Source organism: Megalops cyprinoides, chromosome 21, assembly GCF_013368585.1.
Source record: "Megalops cyprinoides isolate fMegCyp1 chromosome 21, fMegCyp1.pri, whole genome shotgun sequence".
In the NCBI taxonomy this organism is placed as follows: Eukaryota; Metazoa; Chordata; class Actinopteri; order Elopiformes; family Megalopidae; genus Megalops; species Megalops cyprinoides.
Genome location: NC_050603.1, coordinates 25,658,787 through 25,672,686, shown reverse-complemented (window position 1 = coordinate 25,672,686; position 13,900 = coordinate 25,658,787). Strand labels below are relative to the sequence as shown.

The window sequence follows — 13,900 nt, the reverse complement described above, 5'->3', positions numbered from 1 at the left end:
CACAATGTAATTTCATTTGAATTCATATGTCACATTATCTGATTTATCTGTATATCAGATATCTGAGTTATCTGATTAACAGAATTTTCCTTAACTGCCTGATCATTAATTTATTAATTAGTACCATTAAGAAGTATCAAAACTTTAATTGCTTTCAATTTCCACAAGAACAACAAACTCTCTGTTATTTTGCAAATTCAGGGCTAGTTATGTCTTGTAGCTGAACTTTTTGTTGTTTATGTTTTGAGGTATTATTGCAGTGCACTGTTTATAAGAAATATTAGTATAAGAATTATTCACATACAGGGGTCTGACCAGTGATATGCATGCGTAAACCTTGATTAAGGCAGAAGACCTGCCTGCCTCTAAGTCAGACATGGGTCACTTAAGTTCCCACATGGGCATTAAGCATTTGGGTTGGAGTCTGCCCAAAATGAGGGCATTTTGCTTTAAATGAGGGTGTGTCTCATTCATTTTCAAAATACATGCATTCTGAGTTGACAGTTTTTGTTTTTTTTTTTCCGCAGCCCCTTACATGCACAAAAAGGTGGAATAAATAGTGATCCACAGAGGTGATTGCATTTAACAACAACATTGTTTGAAATTAGGCAGGCCACATGCAGTGAAAATAAAACAGAAAACCAGGTTTCTTTTTTACAAACATTTTACATTTGAATGCACCTCATTTGGTAACCTAAAAATCATGTACTCTCTTTAAACATGGTGCAATGTTTTCTCTGAGGTTTCACTGAAATGTGTATTCACAGTTAACTAATGATTTGTACCATTGAGAAACACTCCAATGATTAATGAACGTTCAATAATGAGCTCAACTGGTGTGATCAATGAATGTGATTTTTTTTTTTCACAAGACAGCTGTGCAGCTCCATCTCATGGTTTATGTCTACTTTGGTGAGAGATTTGACTGTATGGGATGTTGCAGATAAAAAGGTAGAATTCTTGAGTATTCTATGAGTAGTTGAATATTGTGGTAGGATGCTTTTTGTTGCTCTCTTAAGCTGATTCCTATGGTTCTGTACCAATGTAAAGGCCATGAAATGTACAGGAGAAGCTGAAGATATTACTCTTCTTCTTCTTCTTCTTCTTCTTCTTCTTCTTTCATCAACCAAAATGGTGCCAATAGACATTGCTTCATATTCAGTACGGTTTTGTTCTCTCCGATTTATTATTTTCAGTGCATCTCAATGGACAGATAAATGCATGTTCATCAAAATATAGCATTCTTTTGATCTACAAGTAGTCCCTTGCTTTGTGCTTTTGGAAGGGAGCTGCACTTGCTTTGTTTGAGTAATTAATTTTCTGTAATTGTAAACACACGTTAATAAAAGCAAACCTAGTACAAACAGAAAAGAGAAAATATCATTAGGGATTTGAGGAAACTGCTTACTTGCAAATTGGTCTGAAAGCACATTTTTATTGAAGACCCCCAAGGAGGATTCACAGTAACACCAACACATTAGTATGAAAGTACAGTGATACAGCATTTTTGTATCTCATAATGTTGTGTACATATTAAAAAAATAGGCTCTCTCACTCTCTAAGTAATACTTAATTACGCATGAGAATAAATTAATAGAAAATGACAGTAATGGCCATCTGTATGAAATTTCACTACTTCCAAGTCAAAGCTACAGCAAAGGTACAGAACAAAGAATTTCACATTTAAGGCAGGAAATATATTTGCATCCTGCTTAGTGACTTAAATCCCTTTAAGTGTCCCTTAAAGTAACTTTGTGTGTGTATGTCCACATTCCCTACATCTTTTTATATACGCATATATAAAAAGATAGTCACATATCTGCAACCAAAACCAAGTTATTTACAATGCTTACCTAGCATCTTCAGAATGAATATGGCCCTGGCCATCTAGTAAGGAAAGGACTGGGCTCTGCATGACTCCACACCCTTAAAAGAACCCAAGCCATTTGTAAATGGACTTTGTGACCCTGCTCTTGATTTAAGACAAACACAAACATCCTGGCACAGCCTGGAGGCTGCTACACTTGGCGCCTGAAACGTGAGGTCACACAAGTGGGTCACACACAGTTTAATGGAGATTCTCAGGTCTTTGTCACGCAGCATCTACAGACAGGTGACAGATTAAAGGAAAAACCAACATAAAGTGTCTTAGTAAGGTGCTGGGCCACCACGAGCCGCCAGAACAGCTTCAATGTGCCTTGGCATAGATTCTACAAGTCTCTGGAACTCTACTGGAAGGATTGAACACTATTCTTCCAAAAGATATTCCCTCATTTGGTGTTTTGATGATGGTGGTAGAAAGCGCTGTCTAACACATCGGTCCAAAATCTCCCATAGGTGTCCAACTGGGTTGAGATCTGGTGACTGCGAAGGCCATAGCATATGATTCACATCATTTTCATACTCATCAAACCATTCAGTGACCCCTTGTGCCCTATGGACGGGGGCATTGTCATCCTGGAAGAGACCACTCCCATCAGGAGAGAAATGTTTCATCATAGGATAAAGGTGATCACTCAGAACAACTTTGTATTTATTTGCAGTGACCCTTCCCCCTAAGGGGACAAGTGGACCCAAACCATGCCAGCAAAATGCCCCCCACAGCATAACAGAGCCACCGGAACCCCTCACTGTATGGGTCAAGCATTCAAGCCTGTACCGTTCTCTTAGTGTACACCACATCATCTTTGGAATGAGAGGTTTATGCACTGCAACCCTACTATAATATCCCTCTCTATGTATTTGTCGATGGACTGTTCTTGCTGACAGTCTGATCACATCCTGCATTGACATTCTCAGTTGCTCTTCTGTTTTTCCTTACATATCACACTAATGCACGAGCATCACGGTCATTGAATGTGCGCTGTCGACCACAATTTCAGACCCTATTTACTGATGTCTTTCCCATAGATTTAAATGCAGAAGTCACTTTAGTCACTGTTCCTATTGAAATACTGACCAGTTGAGCAGTCTTTGTGACTGAAGCTCCTGCCATCTGTGCCCCAACAATGAACCCTCTTTCAAAGTCACTTAGATCTTTTCCTCTTGCCATCTTGATCCAAAATTGAGATCAACTGGGCCTGCTCAGCATTTTTATACATGCCACAGAGCATAAGATGTTAATTGTTTAATTGTACCATGCAGTACACCTGTGTGGAAGCATCTGCACATGTTATGTTTCTCCACTCATTTATTCAGGGTTTTCCTTTAATTTGTCACCCGTCTGTACATGGGCCCCTACTGTCCAATCAGATCACGCGACCGAACTGTGTGTGCACGTGGACTATAGCGTTTGAAGTTAGCTCTATATACAGTAAGTGCGTCAAGAGCAATGTTCCCTGTCTCCCTGTTGCTGATGGCATCACACCTCAGCTAGCCCTGAGGGACCCCTCCTTGCTCTGGGAGGGGCGGAGGGGAGTACTTTCCCCCCGGATGCACCTAATTTTTCTGAATTCAGCAAGCTCTGGAAGAAGAAGACTCCTCGACTACTGATGCCTCTTGAAATCACAACCAATGAATCTTGAATTCACCACCGATGCGTCCTGAACTCACCTTCAACTCTGGACGGCCAAGCTCTTTCCAGCATGCTTTGTTATGAATCCACAACTTGCTCTGGAAGCAAGTCCCTTGACAATAAACAATGCAACCTTATAGACTGAATCGCCCCAACACGAAGTTGGAGGCTGTCACAAAAGATGGCTGTCTCACTGAATGCGAAGACAACCAAGTGTCTTCACCATTCCTGTGTCAACACCAGAAGACCTAGCTGTGGGTAATATGTAGCACTTTACGCATGAGTGCAACCCAACACAAAGTTGGAGGCTGTCAGCAAAACAGCTACTACAGGTGCGAAGATGACCTGAACTCTTCGACATCCCCACATTGATGATGTGTGTCTGGCAAGGTAAGCCAGAAGAAGCGAACCTCCTCTCTCTCCATTATTCCCTCAAGTCTCATGGACTGGCCCTCCTCAATAACTCGATGAGTATTATTGTTTAATTCTGGGATCGTTTGAAGCTTAGCTGAATTGATCCTTGTACGAAATGTGTTTTGACACATCTATGATTTGCACAATGATTATTTTTTTTCCCTGTTACAATTACCATTATGTTTATTTAGACATTCTAGTTTATTTTGTTTCATCTGTGTTGATCTGCATTGTGTTAATAAATTTGTTTTACTAATTACATCATTGCCACATCTGTATTTTGCATTGACAAACCGGGCTCTAATAGGCTTAAAAGACCTCATTTTATTATGTCAGTGCTTGACTTTTTGTTTGACTCTATGCATGTGCTACTTATGTTTGCTATGACACCAACCTTAATTGAACTGTCATCGTAGGCCTGCTGCAGCCATTGAGGGATTCAGCTCCACTGTCACAACACACACGAGGAGACCCTCTGCCTTCGCATGTGGGGGTAGCAAGGCTCAGCAGGCAAGGACAAAATGGCCAGGCACCTTCGCTTAATGTCACTCTCTGCACTGAATGCACCGAGTCACACTTAGATGTACTGCTCTGAACGAACTGCACCATTTTTCAGGCAGAAGAGGAGGTGTTTTGAAAGCATTATTTTAGAAGGACTCCATTTCAGAACACTGAAACCACAGATGTCGCTAAAGATGCACAGCTCCCCCAAACAGTCAGAGGCTGCCTCTAATTAATGTCTTTGGGAGAAACATCAGAGGGAATCTAAAGCCCTGTTTAAAGAGTACTTACATTTCTGGCTGTCCTTGGAATTTTTCAATGACATTAATTCATTTTACTGACACTACACTTAGTCCCCTGTGAATCTGCCAACTAGATTACATTGGACTTTGTTGGACTTTAATTTATGAAACTGGTAAGGTTTTATTATTATTTTAGTGTTATTGTTTATTTTTATTAATTTTATTATTATTGTAGTAGTTAGTAGCATTTGTATTTTTCACAAACTATCCATCTGTGTTATTATTATTATTATTTTAGTAGCATATTTTTTTTCCAAAGAGTCCATTCATGTTGCTGGTTGTTTAAAAAGGCAGTTTGGGTGGTGCAGTGCACAGCGACAGCTATCTGGGTGCACTCTGTTGCCTTGACCTCCAGTTCCCTCCACTGTCCATTTTCACAGGATAAACATCCATATTAAGACCTCTAACGACCACTCGACACTGCCACTCAATCAGGGCATCACCACGTACATGTACTGCGTGCCACAGCACTGATGACTGCCCTGTTTCGCTGACACCATCGCTCCTAATCATTTGGCAATGAGGCTTATATAATTATTGAAATATACAAATAATGCATAAGCTCTGTGTGAGCTATTTATGATAGAAAGAGAGCTGTTTGAGGCATGGTCTATAAACACAGGTGAATGATGAGAGACACTAAATGTAGCACACAATGTCATTTGCGGTGTAAGGCTTCTCTGTGCCATTACTTGTGTTTGTGTGTCATGTATTTGCAATAAAAAAATAAATAGTGGTCACCAAGAGACACAATTGTGATTTTGGTTTAAAAGAAAAACACTGTTCCACAATCATGCAAATGCCGGCTGGCAGTCAAGGTTTTTCAACTGGAGTTGTTGTGACTTTGGTTCAGCACAGAGTGAGTTGTAAAGATTTTCACAACTGAAGATAAAAAATACAAAGAAACAGCTGAGGAGTCTGGTTACAGCCTTGAAATGCTTGTCAGCATTGTGCTGTCTTTTCACTTCTATCTCAGTGTGATATTCTACCATTCAAACCAAATAATGCTGGATCAAATGGCAATAAACTGAGGCCTGGCACAGTAAGAGCTTATACAATAGCTATTGAACAAGCTCTGATTAAGCATAGACTTGCACAGCCATGGTTCTCTCTGGGGCCTTGGGACTATGCCTAAGTCAACTCTAAGGGGTGGAATTTGTTGAGTGTTTACCACAGGTGAGACACACACCTATCTCATCCCACTGGGTGTGGAGAGGAATGTGCCATGCTTGGCAGGGGTACAGTGTTTTTGGAGCAAGGTCCATGTGGTGGTGTGGTTCACATTATGAACGCATAGCCAATAAAGGGTACCCTGAGCTATTGCTGAATTGTGTGTGGCATGGACATGGCACACTTCCCTGAAGGGGGTGTTAGTGTACCAGAAAGGGTCCAGGTCTTGGTGTCCTGACCACACAGTCAGGCAGTTGACACTATGAGGAGGTTTATTAATAAACAGTCCAGATCACTTAACAATGAACCATAGTACTGTTCAACCCTAGTAATTCCACTGTTACTGACAGCCATGCACTGTAAAAAGTAATTGATATCCGAACTCATAAAACAAAGTTAATGTAACTTATTCCTACAGATTATGTTCACCTTAATTAGAATAATTTAGTAATGGCAATATTTTGGCATCTCAGATTGATAAACTCATGTATGTTCAGTAATCCCTGCTTAAACACCTGAGTAGGGAACAACTATGAGCAACTATGTTTGATCATGCGCAGTTGTCCACTTAGACGTCACTTGGCAAAGGACAGAACAACGCCGGAACAAACCAACAAGTCAATTGATTGACTGCTGCAAAAGGTAGATACCTGCTTAAATTACCTTTCATTAACTTGATGAAATAACGCCATAAATAAATGCATTCAGTTTTAGCGCATATGTGTAATATGGGGCGAACTGAAAAAAGTGGCCAGCTAATAGACAACACTGATTTTGTTAAATCAATTTAACTTTAGCCTGCTAGCGAAACATTTTCCATGCTGGCTAGAGAACATATCGATGCATAATTACTCAGCCATAATTCAGCCATAATTACTTTTTGTCATGGTCGGTTATGCTCATTCTATAGCGTAGAATCCCTTGCAATTTACCTGAAATATCAATAAAAATAGGCTAAACAAAATGGCTTTGTTCACCATTTGCTTTTGTTTTTAGATGCTATATGTGTATAGATTAACTAGTGGCCGAGATTCAGTGTTAATAACGAACAAACCACATAAGCTGAATCTTAAACTACCATGTACTCTTCCAGTTCTTCTTGCGAATGTGGTTCAGCTTTCCAATCTAGTGTAGGCTACATCCCCCCCCCCCCCCCCCGTGTGGCAGCCGTTGACCAACAGACTCTAATTGGCAGGCACCTTATGCCTTATTTAGGCTGCTGTTCATAGTTTGAACAAACATTTTTTGTAGGATGATTCATATTTTTGCGCTCTTATTACCGTCGAGCCGTCAAAAAAAATGGTTACATCATTACATGAAATTTCCTTTCACACAGATCTTTTTTTTTCTCGTTTCTTTTCAGGTGCAAATGTGAGTAAAATGCTCAAACATCAAGGGTGCATTTGTAAATTAGCTCTGAGAGCTTCAGAGCCAGAGGAATAGAATAGTATCTATCACATCCTTGCTTATTTTGTTTTTGTTTCTTCTTTTGTAATTGTTGAGCTTTGGATGCTGATACTGCAATGCAATGGAAGTGTAAGTATTGTTTATTTTTCTCTGAAAAGAGAGCTCAACTGTTGAAGCATTACTGTTTAAAACATGGTAGCTATACCAGAACTGTATCAATTCCATGCCGCCACACAGACTGCCTGTGCTCTTTCAAGTCATTGAATGCTCTTAAGGTGCATTTAACAAGAAATCACACCCATCAAGTAAATGTTGGACAGTCAAGTGGGGCTGAAGAAGCCACTGTGATACTTCATTGTCTTCATTGCGACTTTGAAGAACCTTGCACAGAATCTGTTTTTCTCACACATTTGCATCAGCATCTCAAAAAGCTGCAGAGAGCTACGTGTCCATACAAAGACTGCAATTTTGAAAGCAATATCTACTCAACCTTTAATGCTCATAAATGTAAGGAACACAAACTTCTCAGTCAGAAATTTAGGTCTGATATAGTTGTACACACTGGGCCTCAAAATTCAGATCCAGATGACGTGCTACAAGAGGCCTCTTACCATTGCCCCACAGATATTGAGGAAATTGAAGATGGGGCGCAAAATGAAAATTTGGATCAGTTACCACAGCAACTTGAATATAACTTGGCTTCAATTTTTATAAAGATGCAGGCCATATTACACATATCTGAGACAGCAGTACAAGAGGCAATTGAACAAATTAGTCAGATTTTACTGCTGTCAGAGCCACTGTGGTATAATGCCTTTAAACACATTCTGAATGACTGTGGTGTCAGTCACAACGAATCCATTTCTAGAGAGCTTATGAACGCAAACAGAATAATGTGATCTTGAAATTGACTGAAGCATGTGAGTCTCTCTCTACAGTTAGTTGAAGAGCATCATATTTTCAGAGGGTATTTCCCATGGATATGCCAGTAGAGTACAACATTCACAAAGAAAGCCAGTCAGTAGCTTATGTGCCAATTCTGAAAATGCTACAGCAGATGCTAAACAGATCAGATGTTCTAGACAAAGTTCTTATTCCTGAAGGTGGTTCTATCTGTGGATATAACTCTTACAGAGATGGTACACTCTATCGTGAGAATGAGTTTTTGATGTCAGACAACTTCAAGATTGTACTTGGTCTTTATGTTGATGAGTCTGAGATTGCCAACCCACTGGGGACTTCAAGACAAAAATACAAATTGTATGGTGTTTATTGGGTCCTTGACAATCTTCCCTCAAAATATTGCTCCTCTCTTCAGGCCATTCAGCTACCAATGCTATGTAGATCTAGTGCAGTCAAACAATGTGGCTATGCAAAAGTCCTCCACCCTTTAGTTCAATGGTGTTTATGTTGAACAGTTGGGAGAATGTGTGAAAGGAACTGTTCATGGTCGAACGCCCTTGTCGATTTTGTATGGTGAAGAAAACTGAAATTCAGTAGAAGGAGGTATGGTATGGAGCATTTCAGCTCAGAACCAAATTGAATCATGACCGACAAGTTGATGAAGTTTTACAGAATCACAATTTGGTGAGAGAGTATGGTGTGAAAGGAAGCTGCATCTTAAGTGATGAGTTAGAACACCTTCACACAGTCGGTGGTTTTCCACCCGATATAATGCATGACTTTTTGGTGGGTGTCATCCCCACTGAGATGTCATTATGCCTCAATGATCTAATCTCCAAAAATATATTTCACTTGAGTCCTTGAACAAAGCCATCAAAGAGTTTCCATATAAATTCACTGACAAAACTGATCAGCCTCAGAACATCCCAGCCAACTTTGTCTCTAGAGGAACAATTAGTGGCAATGCTCACGAGAACTGGGCACTCATACGACTTCTCCCACTGTTCATTGGTTTTAATATTCCAGAGAATGACCAAACCTGGGAGATTGTAATGCTCTTGAAAGACATGCTAGAACTGACAGTGTCATTCAGATTCACAGATGGCTCTCACAGAGACCTGGATATCTCCTACCAACACAGCCACCCCTGCTGCCCTGTCCTCATCCTACTCCTTCACACACACACCACAGTCTTCAGGCAGAGGAGGGGGCACAGGCCTGCTAGTATCTCCATCTTGGAAATATTGCCTTGCACCCCTCCAGAGCCTTTCTATCACCTCTTTTGAATACCATGCAATAACTGTCTCTCATCCTGTCAAACTCACCATTGTCGTTCTGTATCACCCCCCAGGTCCACTCGGTCTCTACATCGATGAACTCGACACGCTCCTGAGCTCCCTCCCAGACACCCCGCTGATCCTACTGGGTGACTTCAGTAAGATGTCCAACCTGAGAGCCCCTCGACGACTAGCGTGCTCTCACTCCTGCACTCCTTCTCCCTCACTCTCTCCCCATCTCCTGCAAACCACAAAGCCGGCAACCAGCTCGACCTTGTGCTCACAAAGAACTGTGCCACAGCCCAGTTCACGGTGACTCCCCTCCATGTATCCGATCACTATTTTGTATCTTTCTCTCTCTTCCTCCCTGCCACACTCAACTCTTCTAACATCCCCACTACCACCTTCAGGAGGAACCTCTACTCCCTTTCACACTCCACTTTCACCTCCACTGTTCTCTCCACCCTCCCTCCCCTCACCTCCTTCTCAAACATGTCTCCTAATGCTGCTACAACAATGCTGTTTTCAACACGTCTGTCTCAATCCCTAAATGCTCTCTGTCCCCTTATCTTCAGGACATCACGGCCGTCGCCCTCCTCCCCATGGCTGACCAACTCCTTCTGCTCCGATAGAGCTGCGCTGCGGGCCGCCGAGAAGAAGTGGAGAAAATCCAGATCCTCTGACAATCTAGCATCCTACCACTCCCTGCTGACAGCATTTACGACTGCTACAACAGCAGCTAAGTCCCTGTTTTTCCAAAACAAAATCAATGCTAACATCACTAACCCCCGCAATCTCTTCTCTATCTTTTCCACTCTCCTCTCCCCTCCTCCTCCCCCTTCCCCTTCTCTTTTTTCTGCAGAAGACTTTAAGGTCCACTTTGAGAAGAAGCTGTCCAGCATCCGGGACTCCTTCACTCCTCCATATACAACCTCATCCACCGGAAAGGCATCCAGTCACCACCTGTCCGCCTTCTCTACACTCAGCGACACAGAGTTTCTTCAAGTCATTACAGCTCACCATGCTACAACCTGCCCTCTCGACCCCATTCCTTCCACCCTCCTCCAGTCTGTATCCGGTGAGCCATCTAACATGAGCAATTACCGTCCAGTATCCCTCCTGCCATTTGTATCCAAATCCCTGGAACGTGCTGTTCTTAACCAACTGTCTCCCTTTCTCCTCCCGCAAAACCTCCTCGATCCCCACCAGTCCAGGTTCAGACATGGGCACTCGACTGAAACGGCACTCCTGGCGGTGACAGAGGCCCTCCACACAACTAGAGCCTCCGACCTGTCCTCGGTCCTAATCCTCCTCGACCTCTCCGCTGCGTGTGATACAGTCAACCACCAGCTGCTCATCGCCAAGCTCTCAGAGATTGGCATCTCTGGGACTGCCCTTTCTTGGTTCAGGTCCTACCTGACCGGTAGATCTTCCCGGGTCTACTGGAAAGGTTCCACCTTCACACCCACTCCCCTCACTACAGGTGTCCCCCAGGGCTCTGTATTGCGACCCTTCCTCTTCTCCATCTACACCAACTCACTTGGTTCAGTCATTAACTCACTCTTCTCTTTTCTTCCCTCCACCCCCCAGGTCAGCGAAAAGATCACTGCATGCCTGGCCGACATCTCCAGATGGATGGCCTCCAACCACCTCAAGCTTAACCTGGACAAGACTGATCTGCTGTTCATCCCAGCCAGGACCTCTCCTCTCCAAGAACTCTCAATTACTGTCGACGGCACCACAGTAACTTCCTCCACTTCTGTGAAGAGTCTGGGTGTCACCCTCGACAACAGGCTGGACTTCACCGACTACATCTCACAGACAACACGCTCCTCTCGATTCCTCCTCTTCAACATCAGGAGGATCCGCCCTTTTTTGACCACCTACTCCACCCAGCTGCTTGTCCAGGCCACCGTGCTCTCCTGCTTGGACTACTGCAACACCCTCCTCGCAGGCCTCCCAGCCTGCACCATTCAGCTGCTGCAGCTCATCCAACACACAGCTGCTAGGCTGATCTACAACCTCCCAAAGTTCTCCCGCGTCACCCCCTTGCTGAGATCGCTCCACTGGCTCCCGATCACAGCCAGGATCCGCTTTAAAACCTTGACTCTCACCTTTTCTGCTGCAAAAAAGACCTACCTCCAGGACCTCATCCAAACTTACGCACCCGCTCGACAACTTCGCTCTGCTACATCTGGAGGCCTTGCTCCTCCCACCATCAGAACGAAAGGCCCACGCTCCTCACGTCATTTTTCCGTCATCGCCCCCCAATGGTGGAATGAACTCCCCCCCTGAGAACAACCCCTTTAGACGTACTTTGAAGACACACCTCTTCAGACTCTACTTGGACTGACACCCTTGCCATTTTGACCTTGTAGATCTAAGATTCTTGGCATGTACTTGTAGCTCTATCCCTTACCTTGTATTTGTAGCACGTTTTTGCCTAGGTAGCACAGCGATACTTTATTGTCCCAATGATTGTATTTGATATATGTACCCCTAGATCAGATTAGCTCTGTCTTGCTACACTGACGTTGTGCTCAGCTTCAGCATCTGTTTTGTATGACATGTACAAATCTTGCCCTTGTGCCTGTGCCTGTTTACCCACTATATGCACTTTTGTACATTGCTTTGGATAAAAGTGTCTGCTAAATGAATAAATGTAAATGTAAATGAATCTCTTGACTTTCTTGATGCAAAGATCTCAGAGCATAGAGGGTTGCTTTTAGCAGTGTTTCCTCATTTCACATTGCGCCCTAATCACACTATATAGAACATGATTAGGAGCTTATAAAGCTGTACGGGCCACTCAGAGATGTTTGGACGATGCGCTTCAAAGGGAAGCACAAGTTCTTTAAGTGCTAGCAGCTGGTTCTACTCATCAGGAGCAGTGAGTGGGTGGATTCATCAGGAACTAGGCTGCAGGCATTGAGAAAAAATACAGGTGTGTCTTCTATGTGATTAGGACTATAGGAGCAAGGGAAAGCATAAAAGCTCAGTGGGTGAGGGCAGAGAGAGTGGTTAGAAAGGCCGTTGTCTCTTTAACCTGTGCATTTGGGGGAAGAGCGGAATGGAGTGAGAGATGGTTGTTAAGCATTAGAGTACTGCCAGAGATGGCAGGATCAGGGAACACATTGTTTTGCTCACTGTTAGCTTGTGCATGTGATGCTGGGGGACAGTGTTGTTCTGGAACCGGTGAATCAGAAAACGGACTTCACAATGTGTGCATATGTGTGTTTGGTGTGTCTGCATTTGCACATGACAGGAGGGGCACTCGCCTTGGGTTACTCCAAGTGTGAAGGGAGGAAATCGCAGTTGCTGGGATGGGGGGGGGGGGGGGGGTGAACAAAGAGAGGGAAAATTCAACAGAGGTGCAGTGTTGTTCAGCTACGTTTAGTGCATATGTCCTTAGACTGGTGGTGGGGGAGGGTGTAGAGGGTGTTCTGTGTAGAAGTGTGTGTGTTTTGTGTACTATCTAGCCACGCTTCCCTGTAGAGAGACATGTTGGGATGAAGAGGACTCCAGTGCAGTCATAGCAGGGCCTGGAGGGAGGCAAGCTTTCCTTCTTTCCTTCTTCTTTAGGTTTTTTGATTGATTTTTACACTTGAGTTTACTTGCCTGTGCCAGTGATTTGCAGTGTTCCAGGATAGTTACCTGTAAGGGGGGTGGCAGCCAGGTGACACACAGTGTGACAAACAAGGGCATGAAGAGAATGGTTATGTAACAGTTTGCAGTATTCAATGAAATGCTGATCATGGTAAATTGAGGTATTTTTTAAAACCAGTGTTCCTGAAGCTGTTGAAGGCATCTCTCTGAACTAAGCCACAGGTTGAATACTTGCTCAATATTAAAATCATCTTAAAATACTGAGATATGAACTGAAGCAAAGCAGTTCAGTTGTATTTCAGTAGCTGTGTGTTTCTCATATTTCAATCAATTAATTCACTGCATCCTTGGAAAATCATATTTGAATTACCCAAACTCATCAGAAAATGTAATGGTGGATATCACTGAAAGCCACATACTCAAATGATCAGTCCAAAGACATTGTTTGACCATGTAGTTCAGGCTGAAATTCAAATTTTAAAACACTTTTCAGTCCTTAACAATACTGAGGCTTGTTGCCGAAGCTTAATTATCTTTTGTTTGCATTTGTGATTCATAAATGATACTGAAGAATGTCTGATTTGATCAAACACAAGGAAGGGGAGGTGTGTGCAAGACGAAACAATGAAGCAAACTGCAGAGACGGTGGGGCTTGCTTTGAAGTCTGAACTTCTTTTTAGTTGTTACCGCCTGCTTTTACCTCATATTTACCTCATTAATTTGCTTTTGGCTTCTTCAAAAGTTTGCAGTGTAATGTAAATGTGAAAGCCTGGCAACAGTAGAAAGAAAACACTTTTTTTCTGATT

The 13,900-nt window shown here is 42.8% G+C and overlaps 1 protein-coding gene across 1 annotated transcript in view; it reads left to right on the top strand.

The window, feature by feature from the left end:
• The window catches only part of LOC118796418, a 98,677-nt gene extending 86,894 nt beyond the window's left edge, over positions 1 to 11,783 (top strand). The window contains exons 2-5 of the mRNA XM_036555280.1: positions 9,563 to 9,646; positions 10,351 to 10,493; positions 10,698 to 10,925; positions 11,079 to 11,783. Coding sequence (XP_036411173.1) covers positions 9,563 to 9,646; positions 10,351 to 10,493; positions 10,698 to 10,925; positions 11,079 to 11,783 — 1,160 coding nt within the window. The remainder of the gene's footprint in view (positions 1 to 9,562; positions 9,647 to 10,350; positions 10,494 to 10,697; positions 10,926 to 11,078) is intronic.
• The last annotated feature ends 2,117 nt before the right edge of the window (positions 11,784 to 13,900 follow it).